A 27952-nucleotide genomic window follows, 5' to 3' on the forward strand; every position below is an offset into this window, starting at 1 on the left:
GGGGGGGTCTAGCAACTCTCCGTTGGCTTAGTCAGGCCAATCACATCGTGTATAGAGTCAGTGGGCGGGCTTAACATAACGACAGCAGAGTTGCGACGGTTCCGCGTGAATTCCCTGCTACTTGAAAACAAAGAAGATGGCTGCTGCTGCTGGCGAGCAGCGGCCTTTTGAATCGGCTTTGGCCGCAACTCTGGAAGACTTGGAGTTAAGCTTTTCTTTGAGAAAAGAACAAAGAACGGCACTGAAGTCATTCTTAAAAAAGGAAGATGTGTTCAGAGTTTTGCCGACCGGATACGGCAAAAGTTTAATCTATCAACTAGCTCCTCTACCTTCTTTGTTGCTCTGCTTGGTTGTAGCGCTATCCTATTGCGTGCAGAGGGAATTTGAAAGACAACCGTTTATCCCGCCCCTCGGATTGAGCCCTGCCAATGGTGAGTTGACCCAACATCTTGATGTGGGTCTGGCTTGTCAGGCTAAATGATATTAATAATTGCCTGCAGCCTAGACCCTGGGTTGCCACCTCCAGACCCCCTACCTGCCCATTTTCCAGTGCTCGGGCACACCTGAACTGCTGAAATGCTCAGCCACAGTAAGGACTGTGTGTACGGTAGAAAACGCTCGCATTTTGTGGAAAATTTACATTTTTAACACAGGCAAATAAGCGGTAGTCTTCTTGTACTTATTCACTAACTGCCGAGCTATTTGGCACTCCATTAGTGTGAGGATCATCGTTTCATCAGTGCTCATCATCCCGCATTAGTAAACAACCAGTTCTGACCCGACCGTTAGTTTTATGATTCGCTCTCATCTGCAATATTATGTAGCCTACTGCTTTGGCGGGACAGGAACATTTTATCGATACATTGCAGCATCCCGTCCCGTCCCATCATGTGTCGGCTCGGACAGATGCTCCCACGTTGTTTTTATGTTGATACAGCGGCTTGGCGCCTTAGATGTAAAACCTGTAAAATAAGCTTTTACCAAAAAGAATATATTCAGATGTAACCCCTTTGTAATCACAAACATTTTGATTAGAACCTGTAGCCTTATTTAATTACTTTTTTTTTCTCTCTCAGTAACGGATTACAATTGAATTTATTTTTTTATTTAATTACTTAACACTGTTAATGTAACTAGTAAAGCCTGATTTATGGTTCTGCGGAGGCTCCACGCAGAGCTTTCGCCGTAGCCTATGTAAGTGGCCTGAAGTTTATACTTGTGCGTTGGTGTGTGCGTAGATCTCAGCAGGGCCAGCGTGTGTGTGTGTGTGTGTGTGTGTGTGTGTGTAGTGAGTGGTAGAGAGAATGACGGCGATTAGCTTCGGAGCGAGTACTGACTTTAGAGTCATAGTGAGAGAAAAAGTGTCTCCCCTGTGCTTTCTGACCACGGTGGGAAATCTGTAGCAGGAAAAGTTAACCCTCTCCTTGATTTCATTTTTCGAGATGTGCCCTTCAGGCTACGGCGTAGGGTCCGACGTAGGTTTGTGTCTCAACATACTGTACCTATGTACGAAGCCACGGTGTAGATTTTACGCAGAAGTATAAATCAAGCTTTACTCCCCACCACTGCATATGAATAAACTAATGCTGTGACCCATTACAAAGTAGTTTCGCTCCTTCTCCTACCTGATGGGGCCAGCTTGGTTCATTACTCCATGCGACCTGCCTGCCTGTCTCCAGGATTACGGGGCAGTGTTGGCCAAGGAATGCAGTCCGTGGTAATTCCCTGTTAATTTGCTAACCTGTTCAACAGTGCAGACACAACGCTCTGTAATCCCCTTGACCTTCACAGCCACAAAGACTATAGTAACAGTGCATGTGGTTCATGCAGGGCATGCACCTAGCTTCATTCCCATTTTGACTGGTATTTTTTAATGCGTCAGGATCAAAGTCAGTAAGAGCAAACTGGTCAAGCAGGCATTGGCGCTGTATTAGCACTGTGAAGCAAAATGGTAACAGGCCCATGACTGTGACTTCCACCTTGCCTGCTATGCATTTCATCTTCAAGACCTTAATCACAGTAGGTCTATAGGTTTACGTCTATTCTAAGCCACCATGGCTACAGAGGCACACACACGTATGCACGAATGTGTGCATGGAAATACAGACACACTTTCACCCACTGAATCATACAGGTCGACATATTATTTACTACTCTCTCCCACTACAACCAACAAGGATGGGACGACGAAGTATGTGGAGGCCTGGTTTTTTCCACTACACTACTAATCAAAAGGGTGGAGAAGGCTGAACTGAATATAACCTGAAACATGATCACACAGAAGCAATGGCAAATGTATCTATAATGAGAAGAGATATGAATGAAACCAAAGGGAAAGCTTTGAGGGTGTCACAGAGAAGGTGTCTTGAGCCACATTAATAACACAGCCACAAAGCAGTGGGCAGAGCTGGTGGTCAGTAATGCAGTGTTGTGGGCAGCTCAATAAATCTCATAATAAAATCTTTGTCTTCAGAGCACAGGGCGAAGCATGGCGCAGATAAATCACATTTCACACCAGGCTCCAGCTTGGGTCAGATGCAAGTAAACCATGGGCGGCACAATTGCTGGCCTGTGTCAGTTTGTATCCACAATGCAGTACATACACACACGCAAATAGATATGCACAAGCATGTCAGCTGTCTGCTGTTTGCACTGGGCAAATATATGCAACCATCCACATACCCACACCATAGGGGTAACACACTATGTCGTGTGCCACAAAGATGGCACCTACGCTTCCTCTAGAATCAGTTTAATAATCAGCTACAACACTATGTAGCACAGTATTATTAGCCATGTTTCTGCATCACCACAGAGGGGCTTCATTGTCCTTTGCAGGCCTTCAGATTATAATTGAACAGGGAATAAGCATTTCTTCTTTAGGGTTAGACTTTAGCAAAGTTTTCAGCTCAATTAGCAAAGCAAACCACTGGAACGTATTGACAAATGCCAGTGCAGCCTCTGGTATGCTGTTACAGGTTGTTTAATGATGAATGTGTCACATATCCATTTTTGCAGTCAGAGCTTATTAACACTGAGCAAAGAGAAAATACAGACACTATCATCTACTTCAGACAATAAATGCCCCATTTCCACTGTCTCAGGAATAACATGCTTTAGTTGCTGCAGGGGTTCAAAATTAACACCATTTACCACCCAAATGCTGGTAAAATATGCAAGTGGCTGGTAGATTTGCCGCACTCACCAGCCAAAATATATGGTAACATATTGAGTGGCTGGTAAAATTTGAACATTCACTAGCCATTTGGCTGGTGGACAAAAAGTTAAGTATAAAACCCTGCTTGCTGCTGTTGCGTGCAAAGTTGCGATTATAATAAGCATTTCCACTGCATCACTTCACAGCAGGGGATCATTGTTGTGGCCCTGCTTAGGAGTAAGGTTAAAGTGTTCCTCCCAAACTGAGCTGTGATGCACTAAATTGATTTGTTTGACATGTGGCATGCGAGGAGACATATACAAAGCTTTTTTTTTTTTTATTTCTATATTCAGCAGTTTGCAGCTCTTTTCTGATTCATGTGCAATATTGGAGCTTTAATTGGCAGGTTAAGATAATGCAAACATGCTGCTTAACATTTAAAGCTTTCAATCGCAAACATCTGGCAGGCTTTTATTGGGAAGAAGCTAGAGGAGGTGCAGCTGTATTTGTCACAGCGGTTAGAAATATTTAGCAATTTGATACAAAATTAGTCTACACAGCAAGACACAGACATTGTTACACGGTTTTGTTGCCAAATCATTTGCAAATATTGCAAACAAGAAATAGTAAAACAAAAAAAAACAGTGAAGTGGGTAAGGTAAACAACACCTTATTCCATGCAACCTTACGGGGCAGAGTCCCAACTATCTGGATGTTCAGCGGGAAAAAGGATAAATAGATGGAGAGAGGAAGGAAAAGAAAATCATGGGGCACAAAGTGTGTGTGTGTGTGTGTGTGTGCGCACGTGCGTGGGTGTGTGCGTGCGTGCGCGTGTGTGTGAGCCTGAACAGAGAGGGAGGGAGGAATGTCAAACACCAACAACATTCCACTGCCTCTCCTTGCACTGCCTGCAGCACTTTCACATTGTCTTTTCTTCTTTTGTGTAACTTCTCTGTTCAGAAGTCACCTATAGTCCATGAAAAAAACGCGAGAAAGAATAGCAAGACTACATGTATCAACTCTGAGCTAAAAAGGCAAAAAAAGAAAAACATGTGGGATGAAATCAGTTTCACTGCCTTGGCACCATTAAAAGGCTACAGGCTGTGTCGTATTGCACATTTCTAAGAGCAAACACACATACGTAAAAAGAAACAAATTTTAAGTTGCTGAGAAAGAAATTTGTGAAGAAGGTCATACAAACAAGGCACACTCCAAATGAAGTTTTCAACATTGCATTCATTAATTTCGGATCCCCAAGAAATTAAACATGCAGGTGTTATCTTATCTTAATCAGAGTAATCTAACAGAATACAACTTTGTATTTGCAGAACATCTTTGCCATAATCTCAGACTAAAATGCATATCACTATAAATCATGGAGAAACAAACATGCACAATGTCAGTCAAATGTTTATGACATGTGCTTTTCTATGTTTTAGCATTTGGATTTTGCAATTTCAATGCAAGAGAACCTTTCATTCATCTGAGTACTTCCTAATCACTGTGAGCTGACCCAAGACCTAAGTGTTTTAGGACCTGCTATTGGACTCCAATTAGTGGACACTAATCAGTGCTTAATTAAAGACTGCACTAGAAAGTAAACCAGTTGTCCCTAAATATGCTATACACATAGACACTTCTAGCAACACGATGACAAATGAACAGTGCAGGTGCCTGATTACATCGATCTAGGTCATCTCTAAGAAAATCACAAATATTTCTCAATTTATACACACATTCCTTTCTTATTAATCCACATTTTAGAGCAAATTAACAGTGTGCTGGGCACTTACTTGACCACTGACCCAAAGTTCTGAACTGCAGGGTGGTCAAACCCTAGTAGCAGTGTTATTGATGTTATACATAGGTAAGGTCTTGTAAAGGGAAAAACTTAACAATAAAGATATTGGTGGATATTTGCCTTAAAATCTACATTTATCTTCTCACTCATCACTGTCAGCTCTCTTAATTCAGCAGGGCAGCCTAAACATGGTTAAGTGTCCATTTTGAATTCTTTCTCTTGCTCTCGCTGTTCAACATCTGGCCAGCGGTGCAACTCGGCTCAGATTGATTAACAGTCAATAGCAGTAAGACTGCCATAGTATCCATATTAACCAGACCTTAACCCTTTGAATTTGACACAGGGCGATGTTAGCTTCACTTTTAGAGATGATCCATCAATTTCTAGTCTTTTAAACTATGTGAAAATAGTCCAGCAAAGGTATTAATAATGTATTAATACCACCTACACCACTAAATTTATTGATAACATAGAAACAAAAAGGTGAGTATGTGACACACTCAACCCCTATAAGGAGGATAAAGTGTTATCAAAGTAACGTTACGTTGGCTAGCGTATGTTTTGAGACATAAGTTCCTCTCCAAATGCAGAAAGAACGAAAACAATCACCACAAAATCCTTTTTATAAGTCAGCCAAGCGTATATAGTTACTTTCAGGAACAGGCTTTGCTTTTTTTCAAAAGTTACGTTAACCTTTTCAAAGAAACTCACGTAGCTAACTTTATTCAGACAAGTGTACAAGCAGTGTGTAGAGATGCTATCTAGCTATGTCTGCCCCGTGTCCCGCAGATGCAGAGGCAACAAAACGTGATCATGACAAGTTATGAATTATTAGAAAATAGCAATAGAGATTTATCATAATTAACAACTTACCCAAAGAGAGGCGAATGAAGCAGAAGACAAAGACTAGTGATTTGCCCGAGAAGAAACCGGGGATCTGCTCCATATTTTCTGTAAAATCCACATAAGGTCGCCAGCCCAAAGTTGAGCTGTCTCCCGGGACGGTAAGTTCTCAAAAAAAGTCTTGTTGGAAATGGCTCACACGCAATTAAGAGGGGAAAAACTATTTGTAGCGCCAAATTACAACATTTCAGTAATTTGTTACATGTGTTCTACGAGCCGTTACATTAAATACACAATTTAACTTGTATTAGTCAGACACGCCACCGAAAAAGTCTTCCACCTCTCTACGCTCACCAGTCACTAAAGTCACTGAGGGTGAAGAAACAAAAATCCATATCCTTCCGCTGAAGTCAGCAGAGATCTATCGACGGGGTGAAAAGATGGTAAAAACGTGTTAAAAGCTTATATCTCAATTAGAGTGTTTGTTACCGCTTTAGAAAATTCGTATTAATCGATATATTCGTTCATATTACCCTGGACACAACGTCAAAACGCAGTAGAAGTTAAAGTTTTCTTTCTCTGTGTCGTCGCGGCGGAGGAATTTTTGTTCTCATTTTTCTACTTCTCGGAGCCTGGTATGACTCAAAATTAACCCGTTCAATGTTTTTTTTGTTTTTTTCTCCCATGAACTGCACGTTTTTTCCCCGATATGTCTTTGAACGCCCACTCTTTACTCTTTACTACAGTTTTTTTCATGGCTAGAACTATTCATGCCAAGCTGCGTCCCAGGGTTCAGGTCTACGACGTTTTCAGGTAATTTATGGGCATGAGAAGCTTGACTTTGAAAGACTGTAAAGGCAGACAAAAAGGGGGGTAAAATGACTTCCAGCGATCACCAAAACCAATTAACTTTGCATGTTTGTTGCGGTTTAAGATCCATACAATATGATTTTGGTACTGTGAATGAAGGAATAATAGCCTAGATGTGAGTAAATCAAGTTTGCGTTGCTCCAGCTTTTTAATCAGTGTTGATGCAGTTTACCTGCAGGTTTCAGGTTAGTCACCACTTACTCAGGTGCAGATTAAGTTCTGCAATAGTTTGAGTCCACAAGTTAAATGTTGTTATAGGACTATTTTGGTGGGGAGATCTTTAAGAGTCATATTCAAATAAAAATAAAAACAACTTAATAATGTATAAGGGAAGAATGGAGTTTTCCAATACGTATTATAGTGATGTCATTCTTTAAAAAAAAAAAAGAAATTACTATAACCGTAGTTTTCAATGTATTTTCTTTTATCATTTTGTTACCACTAGAGGCGAAATTATTAGCCAATTAATTAATCAACAGAAAATTGAATGGGCAACTATTTTGATTTGATTCATAATTTTTCAAGCAAAAAAGCCAATCATTCTCAAATGTGAAAATGGAAGAAAAAAAAAAAAAAACATTTGAAGATGTCATATTGCGCTCTGGGAAATGATGGCATTTTTCAAACTATTTGAATATTTTCTAGATTAACAGAGAAAAAAAAAATCATCCGACGAATCAATAAAGCTGTAGCCCCAGTTAGCATACAGGTAAGGTTAAATGTGGAGGTCGTCAGTAGCTTGCATAATGAAACATGTTCCTCGTTGCTTACCAGAAGCAAAGTATTTTACAATAGTTCATCCTTTTTTTGATCACATTATTGTTTTATTTTTCTGAAGCGCAAGGTCGTACTTTACTAATATCTGAAACACAAGTGAACCCCCAACACAAACTCGCTCACTCATGCACAGACAGACACACACACTGGCTTTATAAACTGTTAGTGACCACAGTACTCCCAAACTAATTATCTCTTATCGGCCTTAATGATCCAGGTGTAAGTCACTGGCTCATCCCAATAACAAGACCACTTCTCATCCCAGTGATTTGTTTGTCTTTACACCCCGTTAGAGAAACATTGCCGAGCCTCCTGCTGCTCTGACCGGCCCTCTGTCCTCTATTCAACCCTGCTGAAAGGCCTGAAACTGGGGGGAGCAAATTGATCTCCTCGGGAGTCTGTACTGACAACGCTTTGTTGCTGTGGCCAATGTCAAGCTCTTGCTCTCCAATGCGTGGTTGGGTGTCAGGTGCTGGCACCAGTACAAACACTGTTCAGGCATTTGGTCAGATGCTGTTTTTGTTGATCAACCACAACTGGTGTTTGCTTATTCTTCTTATCTTTCAACAATCAATCCACTGCCACAGATGCAGCGCTTTCTGAGTTGCATTTTTGTTTTGTCACAAGATTGTAAGGTTGTAAATTTAAATTCAGAATTCTTCTACTACACTTCCATAATTCTCTCATTTCACGGTGAGCCAATAGTAACGTGATATAAATCACATCAGAGGATCATTTTTGTCTGCAGCACTGTTTTCCTAATGATGTCATTCCAGATGTGCGCCTCTGTAGTTTGGTGGGGAAGATGGGGTGAGAAAGGGTGTGGATCTGCCTAGTGAGCAGAACACGCTGATTAGTTCCTCCTTGCCATTGCGCTGATGAAAGGCTTCTACCAGAGAAGTCTGACACAATTTCAAAAAAAGGACAAATAAGCAAAGTGTTGGGGAAGCTCGGTCTCACCGCTGCTTTAAATCCCTTTGAACCACCTTTGTATTAAATACATCAACAACCCCTCGAATATATCAGGTAATACAAGTAGATTACATAATTACAGCTTTGTTTGTACTGAACACATTTACAAACCACATAAAAAAAAGTCTGTTTCATTAGCAGTAAATGCAGTACTGTCAGGAATCAAAGGAAATCAATGTCATCAGAACATTAGTTTTGATACAGCACATTTTGCATCCACGGCATGCGTATAAGTTCTTTGTATTTCAGGTATACCACAGAGAGAAGTAATAAAACTTGGCCTGGATCAGAGCCATCAGCCTCTGCCACGCTGTTGAGAGAACTGCTTTCATCAACGTTGGGGCTCTTCACACTGATTTGGAGCTCATCAGTCAGGGTGGCTCCAGCTGTCAGCCGGTAGATTTATACTGCAGAACATGGTGTTCAGAGGGGCAGATAGTAATGACTGATTACACTAGAAAGTATGAGGGTGTGTGCATGTTCTTATGTGCTCCCCTTAACCATAAACACACCATCTTCCCTCAACGTGATGAGCCATGAGAAACCGAATCAGTGCCTGTAATCCAAGAAGAAGTCACCCCGGCCTTTATGTTCTAAGATGGCAGGCAGGAGAGTCAGGATGAAGTGTATATATGATGCCTTTCTATAATTAGTAGTGGCAGGGACTGATTTACTTTTCCCAGCTGTGGCAACTGATTTGATAGCATAAACAGTTGTATAAACTGAGGCAGGCTTTGTTCTTGGTTCTGGATGCTTCTATGCGCTTCAGAGACACTTCATACTCATAATCACTGCTTTTTGCACCATAGCATTTTTCAAACTGTTCTCCTTTAAAGCAGCTATGTATGCTCCACTGAGATCAGGTTTAGTTAACACAAGTGTTGACCAGCAGGCATGTTGTGCTGGCTTTGCTGAGATGAGCATTCATGAACCTCAAGCTTTGGGTGTGAAGTTTTGAAGCCCCCTCCTCAAGACGGAAGCATCGTCTATCTAATGTCTTCTTTACTGTGTAAGCAGATCCGGGGGACAGGAAGCTAAGGGGGGTATATTTAGGGTTGATTATCACCTCTTTCTTTTCACTGACCTGTTTTTTGACAGCCCACAGACAGCTTTACATTTGTGTTACATGTGCCCCCTTCTGCAATAGACTAAAAGATCTGTGGATGTATTTAGGGCTGGGACGGTTACCGCAATACCGCGGTCATGCGACGCCTACCGCGGGTCTGAGCTCGTCACCGTCATCACCGCACATTAGCTTAGCAGCTAGCGGAGTTTCCTTCTGTTTATAGTTTTATCCCGATAAAACAGCACGATTGAATTTCAGCCTGCATGTACGTTTCGTAGCCTAAAACAAAGCGGCTTATATTGGTATAGAGAGCAACAAGTTAGCGAACTGCCGAGTCGCCCTCTCTGCTCTCTGTCTGCTCAGCTGCTAGACGGGCTGCACTCGGCATTGTCGGCAAACTATTTTATTTATATTTTACTTTATTGACAAAAGAGCTTAGTGAACTGTCTGTTGAATGGATCAACGGAGATGAGAGACACCAGTGTGGCCCTAAATGACAGCAAAACTCAGTAAAGACTCTCACATTGAGCTGAAATGGAAACACTGTGCTGCAATCTTTTTATACAGTCTATGGCTGTAACATACGCATGTTGTAAGGTTTAAGCCAATGTTTTTTCGGGGGTAACGCCATTGACTTTACCGGCAGTATTGACAATAGATAAAGCCACCGTGTCTTGAGAAGCTCTAGCTTGTTGTTTTATTGTTCACTTTTAACTCACTTTACATCAACTTTGCTAAATCTTTTTCCTCTCTCTTTTCCTCACAGCGGCACTCATACGCTACTCTCCGTTACCACTCGCTCTCTTGTGCGACCACACGGCCACTGACGTCACTCACTTAAGGCACCCTGCCATTCTCGCTCTAACTTTTTTCTAACGGTTGCGGTTAACCGGCATACCGCGGTGATACATTGCTTCTTCACCACGGTAAGAAAAAAACTATACCGTCACAGCCCTAGATGTATTGAGTAAAGGCTTGAATGAAATCAGCGGAGGTGGAAGGCGATGTTCTGCTCTGTGACCGTGACCATGATAACAAGTAGTAGGAGCATATCTAAGAGCATATCAGAGCAGTTTCTCCATGACAAGATCATCAACAGGGGAAGTTTGGCCACAACAGCCGGGTCATCAACATGAGAACCCACGTGGTGTTATAATTTACAGAGCGAAACGGAGCTGATTCAAGGGTTTCCATGTATTTAATCACAGTAAATCATTTTCCTGTGTGAACTTGCAGGTATATGAGTCAAATGTCAACATCGGAGCAGATAATGCGCACATAATTTAAAAAAGCACACAAACCCACACTAAATCAGTGTAATCATTTACTTGGTGGGAAGTAAAAATACGTGTGCAAGTTCTTTCTACTGGCCTCAGTTTTATTGTAAAATATTGAGATAAAAGTTGTGCTGCAGATTAGCCATACATAAAAGGTGTACTTTTATAGTGTAATCATTGCATGTAATCTCTCAAAACTTATTTACCATAAAGTATATTACGATTGAGCTGAGTTTGTGCAATTACTTGATTCATTGTTAAGCTAATGAATCACTTTGTAAACCCCTATCACACAAATTGTAACGCCATCACCAGCAGATCATTAGCTGTTTGATATCCCGTTGCTTTGGATATAAAAGTGTATGTTAGACTAAAGTAGCGTTTGGAAGTTGTCAACTTCCTTGAGGAAAGCAGGGCTTTTGTAAGTATGTTGGTGTGAGAAACCAAGATAGTGTGTGCGAGTGAATGTGTGTGTCATGGCGTTCCACAGTGGTCAAAGGTGGAGAGTCAGCGAGCGCGCGGGCGCAATGTGACCAAGCGTGATGGGGGCAGAGACCTCAGCCAAGGGGTCCCTGATGAGGAGAAAAGGGGAGTTGGCAGAGAGGTGAGGAAACAGGTGATAGAGGAAAGGTGTGAGGGGTAGGGAGGAGGGACGTGTGTGTGTGTGTGTGTGTGTGTGTGTGTGTGTGTGTGTGTGTGAAAACCCATCCTGTAAGTGACCTAGGGCTCTGGCAGGGCCAGGTGGACGGGAATGTGTGGTTGTGTGTGGATGGGATCCTCCCTTGAGCGCCCCTGCCTGCCCACCGTCACCCCACACTAGCAGGCTATTTATATTGCACTGTGGGAAAATAACGGCCCCGACAGTGTCATCTGGGTTCTGCAAGGTTTATACTCCACACACACGCATACATACATAACACCGCTTCCCAACTCCCTCAGTCACAAACAACTTCAGGACAATCTCATACATAATTGGCATATTAGCCTTGTACACTCTGTTATCACTGCTGGTGCTCTCAATTATCCTTGAGCCACAGTATTCAGATGTTTTAGGACTAATTGGACTTAGATGTGTGCAGAGGACAAGTCGCCAAGCTAGAAACACAAGGCAACACAATAGTTTGTAATGCCTTTAGGTAATACTGTGGCAATGACTAGGAAACATATTTTAAATACGTTGATAGGGTTTTGAAAACACAAAAATACACATGCACACACACACACAATGCGCAGGCACTCATGCATGCAATATTCTCATTTGAGGAGAGCAAACATTCATGAAACCTCTCAAACTGTGCTTCAGGGATGAATATAGTTTTACTGTCTGCTGCAGGAAGCAAATATGGAGCTAAAAATAAGATAAGGGTGTACATTTTGAAATATCTAAGCATGCAAACACACAGCAACTGAATGGTTCAACACTTCTCTTGACTCATGAAAACAATTCCACAAAAGACATTTTGAGTGTTCTCTACAGTTTCAGACTGATCTCATGAAGTGGCATATGTATGACACGTCAATTCGTATGCCATTATTGGCGTGTTATCAAGACGCATACTTGCTTTTTAGTATGTTTATCAACGCCGTTTGGCCTCCGTTGACTTACATTACCTTGCGATTGCGTGTGAATTGACGCCGTAGCGAGTAGTATGAAAGGGCGAAAATCCGCGTTGGGAGGTTGGTCGGGGTGGAAGATGGGTAAAACACAGGACTATAAACCCAGGAGAGCGGGGATCGCATCCTTCGTGTCCCGCGTGTTGGTTCTTCTTTTCCTAAACCAAAGCCGCGTGTGACATTTCCTAAACCCAACCGTAGCCTCGCAATAACACATAGCCTCGCGATAACACGCCACGTGGTTTTAGAAAGTGGTGTGTATGTTTGCGCTGTGACGTTGCAGACTGCCGTGCGCTGTATACAGCGTAGACATATACGCGGATAGCTCAAAATGCGTACAGATAACACGCCACTTGGCTTTAGTAAAGTATGTTTACGCGAAGTCATGATGTCATGTTGACAGTTTGGTGCCTCCTGTAGCCCAATTCAGTGAGGAAGGCACAACTATTACAATGAATGTAATTTAATGTGGAAACTATCGCCAGATTAAGCCAAAATTACCATATGACTCTTGTGTAACCTAAACCCTGAACTATGTTGCAACAAACGTGACGAGGCACAAAACAGCCTTCACCAAAGTTAAAGATAAAACAATAGCTTTATAACATGACCTTATGAGAAAAAACTACTTGAAATGGACACTTGTGGTTGTTGTTAACTGCAATGGTTGGTGTTTGTTTAGATGGGGGAAGTTGGTGAGACTGATTTAGTAAAAGAAGTTATAGAGGACCTGAGGTTGACACCATGGCCTCTGCATGTAATCTACTGCTGGTTTTGAGAAAGGTCTCAGTGAGGGCAAATTCAGTCCTCCCAACTCCCGCCCAAGGTCATCATACATTAAGGGATGCACATTTAAGCACAGATGTATGCACACAAAACATAAACACAAAAAATACTGACACGCACATTTGGACCCCTGGTCCCTGAGGCCCAAGGGGTGCAGTAGGTCAAACTAATCTGCCACAGTCCATGATGTTTACCACACAGACTGGATGAGAACTGCAGGGACAGAATAGAGAGGAGAAATGATAGTAAAAAATAAAATAAAACAGGAATAAAACACAGTATGTGAGTTGAAGTGATTGGTTTGGTTTAATTTTGCCTGAACATGAACTGGAAAGCAGATGAAACATGGACATGCAAGGGGTAAAAAACCATGAACTATGTGTTGTAAATCTGAAGCGTGACGCAGGATTAAAGACTTGCACAACATCTCCACCTGGTTGAGCCTTTTCCAGTACTTCTTTTTCTTTTGCCATTTTCTCCATTCTCAATTCATAACATATGTGTGCAGACCATGTTTCTCTGCATGTTTGTGTGTTTAACTCACACGCTGAAAGTTATAGAGAGTGTAAAGCGAGTGTGCTCGACATATCTTCCAGGGTTAATTGTGTCATAAATTCACAAGCTGCTAAAAGACAGGCATGGCTGGAATTCACACTCGAGTCCTCACTTTCTCACAGGCACAACCCTGCATTGTGTGCGTGCGTGTGTGCGTGTGTGTGTGTTTGCTTGTGTGTCAGATAGGACACTACTAATAAACCAACAATGTTATCTGTTTGAAGGAATAAATGGGAAATGAGAGAAAGATTTGAAAAAAAAGTTATTCAGCCTTTACTGTACTTCACGTTAAAATGTTAATCTGGGGCAATTCAATATTGCAGAGGTGTGTTTTCCAGGCATTAAGTCATGTACAAAGCATGACATGTCTTTTTATCCTCCTCTTTTTCACTTTCTCTCACATTTCTCTCTTCCCACCTTATATCCTGTTTATGTTTATGGCATATTCATACACACCTAAAGGGAAATCCTAGTGCTCAATGTGAGGTGTGGGTATATATGTAGTGCTGGGAAAAAGGATCATTTATTACTTCAGTTTATTACAGAGTTAAAAGTCTTCTCTTTTTTTTTAAATAGACTCGTGCAGCATTATGAAGGCAAGGTGTGAGGGGTCATCGTTGGTTTGTGATGAGGTGATAAAGAACACACAGAGTGCAGAGCAGGTCCAGGCCTGTGGAAAACACTCCACACTGACCCCCCCTGTGAGAAGTTCCCGGTTCCCAGGGCCCGGTGTGTACGTTTGGGGGGCAATAACTCACCAGCTCCCTTGACTTCCTCTTTCGGCCTTCTGCGTTTTATGACCCTCTCCTCTGCCATACAGCTGCTGCATGCTCCACAGCTTCCCTTTGCTCTGATTGGATCAGACGGGAGGTTGAGGGAAGAGGATGAAGGGGAAGAGACAGGGAAGCAGCTGGGATGAGGTGGGAAGCTGGTTAGATATGGGATGGAACACCTTTCTTTATTTTATCACGGCCATTACAGATGACTAGATGGACACAACTTCCCTTGTGGTCCACATCTTACTGTGGAATAGCATGTTGATGTTAGCATTTAGCTCAAAGCACTGCTGTGTTTAGGTACAGCCTCACAGATCTGCTAGCATGGCTGTAGACTCTTCGGTTATCTAAATAAACGAAGGTTGCGAACCTTTATCTACTGTGGCTGTCAAGGAGGAGGGATCACTTTCTGAGTTTGAGTGCTATCATCGTGAGGCTTCGGTTAGAATGCAAGAGCCAAGAAAACGTCAGTCCACTTAACAAAGGTTTATTTCCTCTCAAAATAGTGGTGCAAATGGTAAGGAGCACAAACAAAACACACATGGGCTGGTGAATCAGCTGCCGCCCCATTTAAAGGTGAGAGAGTGACTGAGTGCAGTCTTTAGTAAGGAGTGACCAGGTGAACTCAATCAGGTAATTAGGGGTGACAGGTGGAAGCATAAGGAGAGAAAAGGAAGTGAGGTAAAGGAAGCGCCAAAAACAAGAGAATATAGGATCTTTACAATAGTAGGTCTTTTAAACTTTCATGTCACTAGGCCTATTTGTTGTTGATTGTTAATAATATGTGTATCCTTTGCAGTTTTGTGTAACTAACAAATAATTTGTGCCAGTTTTAAAGGGGAACTATGCAGTTTTTTTTAGCTTAATTTACCTTAACTGAACAGCTTCAGAGTCATTGGAAAGGTTATATGACTTTTTTCGGGTTGGATGGTGGTCGTCTCGCTCCCCGCTAGCGCCTGTAAGTATCGCGTGATATCAGGTCTCGCGATGTAACGAATTGCTTCACGGCACTGCACACTTACAGGAACCGGCTAGCTATAAGAACAAGGTAGCAATGGAGTTTTTCCACACTAACGTCATGGCTGAGCTGGCAAAAAAGCCGGCAAAAAAGAAGCAGAAAGCTAGGAAAGCATTGTCGGAGGTACAGAGAAAGAGGAAACGGCAGACTGACCGAGCGAGGAGTCAGACACAAGTAAACATAGGAGCTGCCAAATATCTATTCCAAAGCTGTAGGGGGAGATCTATAGAGAAACCTGCGAGCAAAAAACGAGAAAACAGCGAAGAAATTACCAAAACTGCATAGCGCCCCTTTAAGGTAAAACTAGTCTTGCATTGCCAGACATCTCCACAGCGCTGCGGAGGAAGGTCTGGCCCTTCCATACAACTTTCCTGGATAGGAGAAAAAACGGTCAGGGGTTGTTTGCATTTCTTTAAACCAATCACAATCGTCTTGGGCGGCGCTAAGCTTCGGACGCAGCAACGGTGACTCTGCAAAGTCTCGAGAAGGAACTGTTAACTCAGTTAACTGTTCACACAATACAGTAACGTGAGCTATTTAAATTAGCTGGATGTTTAAGCGTAATTTTACCGTACCGTAAACATATCCTTTGTAAATCTTTACAATCATTCCCCGAACAAACCAAGCAGGCCTCCCTTGTTGCACAAACCAAATTTTCCTCAAAACTTGCCCTTATCAGCATGTAACGCTGCTCAGAGGTTCCGGTTAATGTTGCTCAATCCAACCGGAGTTTAGTGGGGGACATCCAGCGGAACTTCCAGCGGCACCGGAACTATCCCATAAATGAACCGTCATTGATATAGACCAAGGTAAAACTTGCTTGCATGCTTGTTGTGCTGAACAATGGTTAAAACCAGACTGTATAGAATAGGTTAAAACTGGAGAAAATGAACCCAGTGTTGTGTCAGTACCTTACTGATCCAAACTAGGTCAGTATTTAACCCAGTGATTTTTAGCATGCTAATTAAATTGTCTGAGTGTGTTTTTTTTTGTCACATCCTGTCAGAGATGGAGGTCTACTCACCCTCGGGGGAGTAGATGGAGTTGTCAGAGTGCAGAGGGACACTGTGGCCTGCTATTTATGACGTCAGAAGTTCAGTGGACATGGCCAACACTGTGAAACAATCAATGAATTTGCAACTGAGCATGGTTTCTTTGCTGTTACAGAAAAAGTTAAAAGCTCACGTGAGGAAGTCACTTTGCCGGAAACATGACTGAAACTCTCTCTTGCTTGTCTGAATTTGCATGCTCGACTGTTCCAGTGACTTTAAAAGGAAGTTGCTGAAGGTGTTTTAATGTCTTTTTTCTTTAAGGTTACACAAGACTCAGGAGAAGTTGAGTGTGTGGGTGGACAGTCTTATGGTTGTGTCTGTCTGACAGGAAATGTAATCAAGATACAGTAATATGAGTTGGCAAGAGTGGCCTACACAGCACATGTACTGTGTTGTTCTTTAAAACTGAAGTCACGGCAACCTTTCTACCTGTCTTGGTTTGTGTGTGTGTGTGTGTGTGTGTGGCTACAGGAGTGTTTAGTACATGCGGTGTATTCCTGACCCTTGATCACACAAAGTATTTTAATCCAATCAGCTTCGTTTTCACATGACTGTCACACACTCGCTGCTGCTATGGTAACGTGCAGAGGAAGGAGAGAAAGTGCTGGAGTGAGAGAGAGGTATGTTGTCTTCTCTTTAATCACTGTGACATTAACATTTACTCCTTAACTATGTGGTACTCTAGTTTCTTTCTCTTCCTTGTTTTTGACTTCACAAAAATACGAACCCTGATATTTGAAGGAACTTTTATGCCCTCTGAACGACTTGAGGCAGGAAGAAAAGACACTGTTATCAAGTTTAGACATCTGGGAGATTACCAATAACAAGAAACCATTCAGTTAAATGAACATTATTTACCAATGTAATGTATATGTATGCAACAGAAAAATGGAAGACTTTTCTGTGTCTGGAAAGTCACGTTTAAAGGCTGACAGGTTTAAACGTGGAGAGAATGGCTGAGAAAATGGTGACAAATATAGTGTTTAACTGAAACTGACAGAAGACAGACAGGGTAGAGAAGGCTGTAAATATGAGCAGTGTCACACACAACAGCATGCAGAGACATAATTGCAAACCAGTAGTAATCTACAACAAAGACAGTTAAGAAAAAGGAAGGTCTGCAAAAAAGCATACAAGAAAAGATAACTTTTTATCACAACTGAGGCCAAACTAACACATGCACACTCCCTTGAGAGGTGAAAAGGTTAGTCTGTGCCCTGTGGTTGGTTTTGGCACGCTACCCTCTGCTGCTTCTCATTTCTTTTTCTGACATTTCCTGTTCTACCTCTAAGTTGAGGAGTCAGCTTTGCAGCTCTGGAAGCTTACAATGCTAGTAGTTGTTGCATTTACTGTTATGTTCTATATATGTTATGTAAAGTGCATCTGCAACAGTCTGGGTTTTTCTTTAACTCTTACCTTACTCTAACCTAAGGTATGATTTGGAGCTCAGCTAGCAGAAGGCCACTGTCAACAGCAGAAATTGCAAGTCAGGGAGATTTTGAGCCTAATTATTTTTTTGCAACAGTGAGCAAAGCACTCCACCTGCTGGCCAAGAGTGGTATCACCAGACTGTGTCCCTGGTGGCAAACACCATGAAGTAGCACAAGGGGTAAAGTCAAAGTACTGTATTTCTGGAAAATTGGTATTTTAAACAATAGCTGTGGAAGTGAAACCAACAGCCTTTGGCTACCTGGAAGTGCCCTCTTAGTCACGGAGTTTCCATTTTTAACTTACATTTTCCCCCATTTTATATAAAGGGAGTTGTTTTCCTGGAAGTGTTTTGCATACTGTTACTGTATATTACTCAGACGGTCATAGGAAAACCTCACGCTGTTTAAATAACAAGGTATACAAAATTCTAAATGCTGCGCTGAACTGTCAAGTTTCTGTCTTAGATAAGCCCACTCAAATAACTTACTTTTGCATTTCAATAGTGTAGGAACAGGATTAGAATACAAACTGGTGGCAATTTGCAGTCCTGATAGATAGATAGATAGATATATAGATAGATACTTTATTTATCCTGAGCAAAGTTCCCTGACCTGGGAATCGAACCCAGGCTGCGGCGGTGAGATTCTTAAGAATGCCAATAATATATTAGGCAGTATTCAGCATAGATGGCTTAACCAATAGAGAGAACTGTATAATGCGAGCATCTCTATTTGCATTCCCAGTTGAAGAACAGTTGATAATCATCAGGTCAACTCAAGGTCCTCTGACAGAGAGGAAGCGTGCTTTGTGCAAATGATTTTATTCATAGATAGCAGACAGAACAGAAAAAGAGAAGGTGTCCTTTTCAGCCGCGAGCACCTGTGTCTCTCAGCCTTAATCCACTTTTAAATTGAGTCTACATGTTGAAACGTTACACAAAATAAAAAGGCATCTTCAACGAGACATACTTTTTTTTTTATATGCCTGCTAACAGAAAGGTGCGGGTCCACACAGCCATGGTGCAATAAAGGGAGTATGAATATTCCAGCCACTCTCTATTTTAGAATAAAGAGATACTAATAGGCTGCACTTGAATTATGACATAGGCCAACTTGATGTGACACATTTAACTTTCTGTTTTGATGAAGGCTAAAGTGAAGGGGAGGAACTACTGCTGGTAGAATTCATTTAATCAGTATTATCAGTAAACATGAATATCCATATTCTGTGTTTCTCATAATTGATATATTTCAGTTATACTATACTTAAAGGTATCTACATAAGAGTGGCATGACACTGTCATGAACGTGTCATAAACAGCATAAACAAGTCATAAACGTTTACGACATAACGCTTCTGTCAGTGTCATTCGGTTTTTGTCATGACAAGTTAGGGTTAGGGTTAGGGTTCATGTGTCATGTCACTCTTATGTAGATACCTTCAAGTAAAGTGTTACCAAATATTTCTATTAGCTAGTTGACTGTGATGGGAAAATATGAAATAAAGCTGTGACAAGATTGTTAAGGGCATCTTTATGACCCACTGTGCACACTAAACCTCTGTTTTGAGACTATTGCATACTTTAAAAAAGAAAAAGAAAATTATAAATCATCTCGCTAGGGAAGGCTGAAATATCAATTTGGGTAAGTAAAATTAAATGACCCACCCCTGCTCACCCAAAAAAAGTTAAAAAAAAAAATATATATATATCACCCTCCCCCTTTTCTGACCCCCTAATAAATGTTGGATATCCCATAATGGGGAAAACTTAAATTACTTTTCCTATTTTGTTGCTGAGCCAACTAAAAGAACTAAAAGAATGAATGCCATGTTTTCCAATTTTTTGTAACTGTGGGTAGTCAAGGCCCGTCAAGCCATCACTACTACGATTATAATGTTAAAGAACGCAGTTACCCATATGAAGTGCTTAGGATAAATAAAGTTGTATTTTTTTGCTCTTTTCTGTATTATTATACAGTAAACACTATTAAATCAGTCCTGTTACAGTACAGTACAGCTTTGGAAACTCACAAAACAGGAAATTTCTGTTTCTCTTCATTTTCCCTCCAAAACTAATCACCTGCAAATAAACTGCGCAATTAACCCACGCACACACACATTCACTCATTTCCTCTCAACCTAAATACTAGCGCATTACTGTACGATTGTTAATAATAAAACTATGTATTATGACATCATTTATATTCAGATCACACATCCATGGACAGGTGAGAACAAAATGGGCGGTGGTATGTCTGCAAAGTCTTATTAAGAGCAGGGATCCTGTTTTTAGTCAAAGGTGACAGCTTTTCTTAAGTGTCTGCAGACTCTGTGCAGCTCATTTTCCACTTCTTTTCTCTCTCAGAGCCACCAGAAGCGCACATAGACAATGAGCATGATGAAAAAGACACCACCGGCTGCCAGCTTGGCATAGGTGGAGCGGGTATTCAGATACTTGGCGTCGCTCCTGTACTTCTTCGACAGGCTGGACAAGTTGCTGGCCTTGGAGTCCAGCGCTGCGGGGATGAGAAACAGGAGGAAAGGGAACCGGAGTTGAAAACAAAAGAGAAGAGAGGAGATTGGGAAAAAGGAGAAGAGAGACACAGATAAGGACAATATCAAATAAGGATCACCCTCCTCACTTTTATCAATCAGTGAGAGAGGGACACACTGCGTCGGTTTGACCCCGAAGAGACCTGAGCTAACATGGACTTACCCGAGAGAGCCTCTCCTCTCTGCAGCACCTCCTCTATGTTAGCCACCATGATCCTCTGTACGTCCTGGAGCTCTGTGTTGATGCTGCCCAGATTCCTTCTCGCTCGGCTGTCAATGTACGACTTCTTGGTTTTTTGGATGTAGGTGTCTGGTGAGGCAGCAGCACAAATAATAAAAGCAGTTAATGGCAGCATGTGGAGGGGTTTCTCAAAATTCAAGTCAACTTTATAGTCAATTCTGCAATATGTGCCAGACATACAGAGGAATTGAAAATGTTTCTCTCCGATCCACAGTGCAATAAGGACACGTACAACAAGTATAATATAAAAGATAAGAAATATATACAAATAAAGATTTAAAAACATAAGTAATACGTACAAATAAGATCCTGAGGGTCTTTTTATATAAAGTGGCCAGTGCAGATCCTGGGGGTGGGGTGGGGTGTCAGAGTCCAGAGTTCTTGGGGGCAGAGGGGAGGGGAGGGGAGGGAGGGAGGGAGGGAGGGAGGGAGGGGAGGGTGTTGAGCTTCCTCACTGCCTGGGGAATGAAGCGGTTTGCCAGTCTAATGGAACAGGCTCAGATGCTCCGGGACCGTCTCCCAGATGGCAAGAGGCTGAAGAGGCTGTGTGAGGGGTGGCTGAGGTCACCCACAATGCTGGCTGCTTTGCGGGTGAGGCGGGTTTGGTAAATGTCCAGGAGTGAGGGGAGTGGACATTTACCAAACTCGCCACACTCTAAATAAGTTCTGCAGATGACTATCAGCTCCACAGTCCTGGTAGTCTGCCTGTCGTCTGGGTGTTGGACAAATTCCCCTCTCTGATAGATTTAATAAGCGATATAATAAACTAGAGGAGTGGCATTTGAGTTTGCTCCTATTGATTTTCTATGGGATACGAGTAACATTGTTATTAAAGGCAGAACTGAACAGCGGTGCAACAAAAGTGGGTCGAAAGTAATAAAATGCCACGGCGCAATCAAGAGCAAAATTGGCATGGAGGCTCTGTTGCGAAACTACCAAAAGCAGTGCAACTTAATTTCTCACTTCTGTGTGTTGTAGAGAAAAGGTCTGATTTGTAGATACCCGACTTTTTTTTACATCACAACTGTACATATTATACAACATAATAGTGGTCACTAATGCATTTGAAACAAACAGCAAGCTTAAACTTATCAGCCCAGAGAGCAGTTATTCAGTTGCTCCTGGCTCTCTTTTCTTCTTACCAAATTCAATGAAGGAGTAGGGCCGGGAAACTGTGGGGACCTTCTTTCCATGCTGCTCATGAAACTCTGCCTGCAGGTCTTCAAGGTAAGCAAAGGCCAGCTTCTTAGCAAAGCTGGCTTCACACAGCACAAGGTAGCACACTCCTTTCTCTATAACGTAGCTGCAAGGAGAACATAAAAATGGGAAAAGACACCATTACAGAAATAATTGGATTGTAGATGTGTTTTAGTGCTCTGCGCCACTGTGCATTTAATGTTTGAAAATTCTGAATTCTAGAAATATAATGATATCATGTTTTTAACTGTACTCGTGTTCTTCTTCATACTCACTGAAATGACATGGAGCCAGCCTCTAAAGTGCAGCGTGTGGGACTCTGATCATTGAGTTTCCTGAAGAGCTGCTTAGCTTGACTCTGATACTGCTGAAGGTCCCGACCCAGCTGAACAGACCAAATAACAACACCAGTTACAACGCGACTCACATCTCACACAGCAAATACGTGTGTTTCGTCAGGGCAAGAAATTGACATTTGCATGTAGAGCTCACAAGCAAATGTCACAATTTTAGCACCAGAAAAAGACAAAATGGCAAAAATATTAGTTTATTTGTTTAAGTGTTGTGTTTGACAGACAAAAATAGCAACCACCTACAGTCCAGATTTCACACTAATTTCCTTAATGGTGTTAATTTCTTGCCCTGTACAGTGTGCTGGAAATAAATAGTTGGCACAAAAGACTACAGACAGACTCAGCAGTGTGATGCTACAACTGAGACAGAAGGCAATGTGGGTTTTTTTTTTTAAAGAAAAAATAGCCACTCCAGCAGTTTGTGGTGAATTGATTATGGTCAGCATTTGGGTGGTGGATGGTATTCATTTCCTGGGTGATGTTGACTCTAGCAAATGAGAGATCCTTTACAGCAACACTGTAGCATCACAGATACACGCACGATGTTGAAGCAGCGAGCAGAGACACAACAAACCTTTTCACTTCCCTTTATGAAAGCAAACAAGAGAGTGAGGGAAAGATGTTAGACTCCTGGTAAGTCAAGCATAATAAACCAACTTAACATGTTACAATGCCATCCATTTAACATTTTCATATGTTAAGTTTGTTTGTGTCTTCTCACTCTAGTTGAGTTTTTTTTTTTTTTTTAAGATTATTTTAATGGACATGTCCGCCTTTAATGATAGGACAGCTCAGACACGAAAGGGGAGAGAGAGGGGGGAAGACATGCAGGAAACTGTCCCAGGTTGGACTCGAACCCTGGACCTCCTGCGTCGAGGAATAAACCTCAATATATGTGTGCCTGCTCTACCAACTGAGCTAACCGGCCATTTCAGTTGACAGGTGTATGAAATGCGGTAAACCAGGGACGTTGCACCTGAACCACTCTGCCAAATTTAGTTATTGATAAATTGTAAGCAAGATCATTTTACAGTTAAGAAATAAGCATGTCGGTATTCTCTGGTGGACAAATTTTGTATGTTTTTTTTTTCTTCACATTTTTCATGTCAAACATATCTTTTTTATCTATCGGCCAACATTTATACAGTACAGATATCTATATGATAAGATAAATATATTGATATGATAACATAAATATATTTATCAGGCTCTAATCGGAAATGTTTTACAGAAAGTCAAACTATGCCTTTAATCAAGTGTTCCTGACCTAATTTACAATCAAACCTGATAATGAGCATGTTTTGACTGCAGCCCTCTGTGTCTGTGTTTGGTACAACATATAGACATCTCTGACTGTGGAAAACTGATTTTTAAAGACCTAAATTGGACTGTGTTTAGCCTCATGAAACTTACAGGTGAAGTTATGCAATGCTCAAATGATTATGCAGAATATGAATAAGGTCAGGGTTGAAACACAGGGAGCCTGTTCTGTAAGCACTCTGAGGAATGACTCAGTTGCTTTAGGTAAATAAAATGCTGGCTCTGTGTACAGACAGACAGGCCTACAGTAACGTTAGCCAGTAAATGTTAGCTAACGTGTCACTATAGCATTAGTACAACTTAGAGGCGTTTACAGCAGAAGCCTGTGCAGTGATAACAGCAAACCGACAGCTGCTGGCAAAAAAGGAGCGGAAATTTTAACCTGCTCGTCCTCCTGCATTGAAGCGGCTAACGGCAGTCCGTCAGCCAGCCGAGCGATCATCGTCAGCAGCACCATCTCTCCGCGATGTCCGGGTGTTCCGCTGCCCACTAAAAATGTTCCAGGTAAACTGGGACTGGGTTTGGCAGAGGCTGTAAACTGACAACACCACAGGGCTGACGCGCTGAGCTGGCCGGAAACGCAAGAGCTTTGTGTGTCACAGCTAAATATTTCCGTCCTCTCGTTATGCGGAAGCAATTTGTGACCACAAATACAGTTCCGTATCACTTTTACTTATAACGTTTTCTACAAAGACTGAATGTTTGTGTTCATAGTGACTTTTCTTACTTTATTTCATTTCCTAGTGTATTATTATCATCGTCGTCATACATCATGTGGAATTATTGTGTATAAGACCAAGACACGTGTCGTCTTCAAATAAATAACTAAATTACGTTGCTTACGCACTGCCTTTTTATGAAGCATCCCATGTCTCCATCCACTGAGGAAGACTATGAGGTGCGACTGAAAGCCCCAGGAAAAAGTAAGGAATGGTTTTTGACTGAATACTGTTTCCAATGAATTGTCCCGGTTAAATTAGCATAGTAAATTGTTATTTATCTTTATATTTTTTTATATATGTATATAGCGTCTCAGAACTGTGCACCTTATCTCCCCCCCCAACACACACACACACACACACACACACACACACACACACACACACACACACACACTCCCCTTCCCCCATTTTCTTTTGCACTACTTATTTTATTACATTATGTTACATTTCTCTTACGTACATGTTGACACTGGAAAAGGAGTTGCTTCAATCTCGTTGTACATGTGTATAATGACAATAAAAGGCATTCTATTCTAATAATAATAATAATAATAATTAATAATTAGACTTTTATGAGTTTAAAAAAGTAGCATACTTTATGACTAATATAAAGAGTTCAAAAATGTTCTTATCCTAAAATAATTGACAAAATGTTTATTTGATAAGAATCTTAAAAAATACAATTAGTCTAGGTTGACAAATTTGATAATCTGTTATGCAGTGCTGTATGCAGTTCAATGAGTGTAGCCTATACAGATGATTATTGTGTTTATTATTTCTGCAAATATGATTTCTATGTAAATACTTTACAGAAAAAGTGCCCCGTCACTTCAAGAAAGTGTAAACAAAAAAAACATAGCTATTTTTTTTTTAGAAGACAGTAAAGAAGCCTTGATATGAACATGATAGTCTTTTTACTGGTGTCAATATAATAATAAAATGGGATGTTGAATGCAGTCAGCCCAGGAAATTATGCTTTGACCACAAAACAGGACACTCTGCTTGACTTGAATCATTACCCCACCTTTCCATTTCCATTCTTCTTATTGCACAGAATGATATCCCTCTTACTCCACTAATCCTTTATTGTCCTTTACACCATGGAGCAACCAAAGATTATTGTTATATGTTTATCTTGTAAGTGCAAATTATATACAGCTGAGGGCAGCATTGGTCACTGTTAGGGTAAGCCTCAGTGAGACAAGCATTCTCTACAACATGAAGAAATTGACTTCCCCTCTTTCTTTATGGTATTGAATCTATTTTATTCAAACAGCTGCATTATGTCATATCTTAAAAAGGCAAGTTCTAGTTTCCCATGATATACTGATAAAAGTTTATTTGAAGCAAATTATTTTGAAATGTCAGATGGAGCAAGGAGACACACAGAACCGTGCAGCAAATCATTTGAACTCCAGGTACAAAGGCCAGCGAGAATCTAACTTTTACATGAGAAGTGGAGTTATAGCGTGGCAATCCTTCTCCAAACAGATGCACATGCACACATTTTAAAACCAACATACAACTAACATGCTGTCGGCACTCATAACCAAGCTGTGAGACAGCATCAACAGAGGCTGATACTTTGTAACCACAGTGAGAGTCTCCTCCTCCAAGCTAAGGGCAGACAGGTGAGGGATGAAGAAAGAAAGTAAGAAAGAAAGAAAGAAAGAAAGAAAGACGTCACCAGACCTTTCACAACCTCTCAGTTTTATCACTTGTGAGTGAGTCAGGTGGCAGGTCCACAGGGAGTCACTGTCATAGGCTGCAGCCCTGACACGGCAGAACCCCACGAGTGACCACCGGCGTCTGCCACACTGCATGTCTGCTGCAGGTCAGACATTTTGTGGAGGCGAGACATGGCATAAGCTGAGAGGAACGCGATAAAAGCCCAGAAGTGTGTACAGTACCCCTGCACACTTTATTTAATATGAAAATCAACCTAGTTTATGTTTGTAAATCCTTAAAGTATTAAATTACTCCTCTGTAAGAAGAACTAGACTTTCAGGAAAGGAGACATGGAGGAAGTGTGTCTAAAGGGAGCTAAGGAGAATGACAGATGGAAAATTGGACACCAGAACAATGTGAAACAAAGGCTTATAGACAGGAACAAGAAGGCTCCATAGAATGAAAATATTAAAAGTGCTTTATGACAGCTTTGACAGGGGAAGCCCCATCTCACTACTCCACCCTCTACTGGGGGTGGATGTGGCTTATTGAGAGTGAATTTGTCTGGTTCAACAACACACTGTTCTTTGTAAGTTGGCTTAGTACTATCAGTTACAAGAAACACCCTCAATGGTGAGATGATGCAGCTTTGCAGCACCTTCGCCTGTTGCTCCTCATGCTGCTACTCTGTTCATCCTCTAAACACTGTTATCCATACTTTAAACTTTATAGCGTTGACCATATATTTCTTTCCATGTAACACAAGAGTTGCAGTTACACATCAGTTTAGCATCCCTGGCATCCTCTAATCACCATTTGCTCTGTAATGTTCTTTAAATGTTCTATTATCTTATTTATTTCTGCTCCAACAGCCCCGTGTCGTCATGGGGATAAGTTGTCAAAGTCAAAATCAAAGTTTTATCCTATATCATCTCTCCTCTCTGTTTGCTCCCCAGGCTCCATCTGTTAGCATGGCACCAGTCCTGTACCACTGCAGCTGCAGGTTCATACGAGCGCAGCAGGGAGTCAGGTTCAGGCACAATAAAGCAACTGTAAGTCTCAATACAAACAAGATTTACATGCAGAAGATCAACTTGGTACTAATAGTAAAACGTATATATATAAGTGTAATGTGTTTTTGTGTTGCAGAGGTACTACTGACTGTGCCCATTCAAGACAGCCTCAGGATAGAAACAAATTGTATGACCATGAGTGCTGTGATTTCCATGCCTGTCTGAGCAGTGTTCCCTGTGACAGTGTGTGTTGGAGCCATTACACCACTTTGTTTTGTTTATATAGGCTACCATGTTGGTTATGCTAATTAATCTGCGGTTTTATGTTTGAGCACTAGGTGGAGCATTGCCTTTGGGAAGGCATAAAGGTAATCAGCCACAGGTACACAGGTATGTGGAAAAAGGGGAAAGCATACAGCTTTTCACCGTGTCAGTGTGTGTCATTGTTTGATTTGTTTGTCAAGGAAAATTAATGGAACTAAACCAGAAATTAAATGAAATGCACTGTATTGCTTGTGCAACGGTGAGCAGGCTGTCAGGAAAATGAATGGGTCACAGCACCGAAATGCAGACAGATTGTGGACATTGATTATTGGCACGCAGAACACGCGTCCAAGCAAGTTCTCCCCTGGTCCGACCTCATGGCCTAATGTAGGAGATGGTAAAATACTCTACAGTGTGTCTAAAAATGCTCATTGTAACCGGCTCCAATATAGCACATACTAACTACTATGCTAAATGTAACGGATAGCAGTGACAAAATGACAATAAACAGAATGCACGCACACACACACACACAGGGCTACTGTTATAAGTTCATAACAAGATGCAGCCTGAGGCGAGCGTCTACTCAAACACGCACTACTCACTGCACTTGTTTTGAATCCAGA

The 27952-nt window shown here is 41.5% G+C and overlaps 2 protein-coding genes and 1 long non-coding RNA gene across 6 annotated transcripts in view; 1 reads left to right on the top strand and 2 right to left on the bottom strand.

Moving 5' to 3' along the window:
* The window catches only part of notch2 (notch receptor 2), a 53250-nt gene extending 46898 nt beyond the window's left edge, over positions 1 to 6352 (bottom strand). For 2 of the 3 annotated variants that reach the window (XM_031318420.2, XM_031318418.2), the window contains exon 1: positions 5832 to 6352. In XM_031318420.2, coding sequence (XP_031174280.1) covers positions 5832 to 5904 — 73 coding nt within the window. In that variant the 5' untranslated portion in view covers positions 5905 to 6352. The remainder of the gene's footprint in view (positions 1 to 5831) is intronic. The other variant, XM_031318419.2, reaches the window with a different exon arrangement.
* A 12446-nt stretch (positions 6353 to 18798) lies between these two features.
* On the bottom strand, positions 18799 to 24282 carry sec22bb (SEC22 homolog B, vesicle trafficking protein b). 2 transcript variants are annotated; one of them, XM_031318380.2, is made up of 6 exons: positions 24042 to 24282; positions 22914 to 22925; positions 22262 to 22371; positions 21932 to 22092; positions 20712 to 20858; positions 18799 to 20511 (listed from the first exon to the last, which is right to left on the bottom strand). In XM_031318380.2, exons 1-6 carry the CDS (start codon positions 24114 to 24116, stop codon positions 20357 to 20359), a joined length of 660 nt encoding a protein of 219 aa, XP_031174240.1. In that variant the 5' UTR covers positions 24117 to 24282; the 3' UTR covers positions 18799 to 20356. The 2 variants fall into 2 exon arrangements, with proteins under 2 accessions (XP_031174240.1, XP_031174241.1); XM_031318381.2 differs by lacking the exon at positions 22914 to 22925 and having other exon boundaries at positions 24042 to 24278.
* A 15-nt stretch (positions 24283 to 24297) lies between these two features.
* Positions 24298 to 27664, top strand: LOC116063402. Its single transcript, XR_004108266.2, has 3 exons — positions 24298 to 24582; positions 27006 to 27101; positions 27199 to 27664. It is a non-coding gene; the product is annotated as an uncharacterized LOC116063402 (long non-coding RNA).
* The last annotated feature ends 288 nt before the right edge of the window (positions 27665 to 27952 follow it).

This window comes from Sander lucioperca, chromosome 11, assembly GCF_008315115.2.
Source record: "Sander lucioperca isolate FBNREF2018 chromosome 11, SLUC_FBN_1.2, whole genome shotgun sequence".
Classification (NCBI taxonomy): Eukaryota; Metazoa; Chordata; class Actinopteri; order Perciformes; family Percidae; genus Sander; species Sander lucioperca.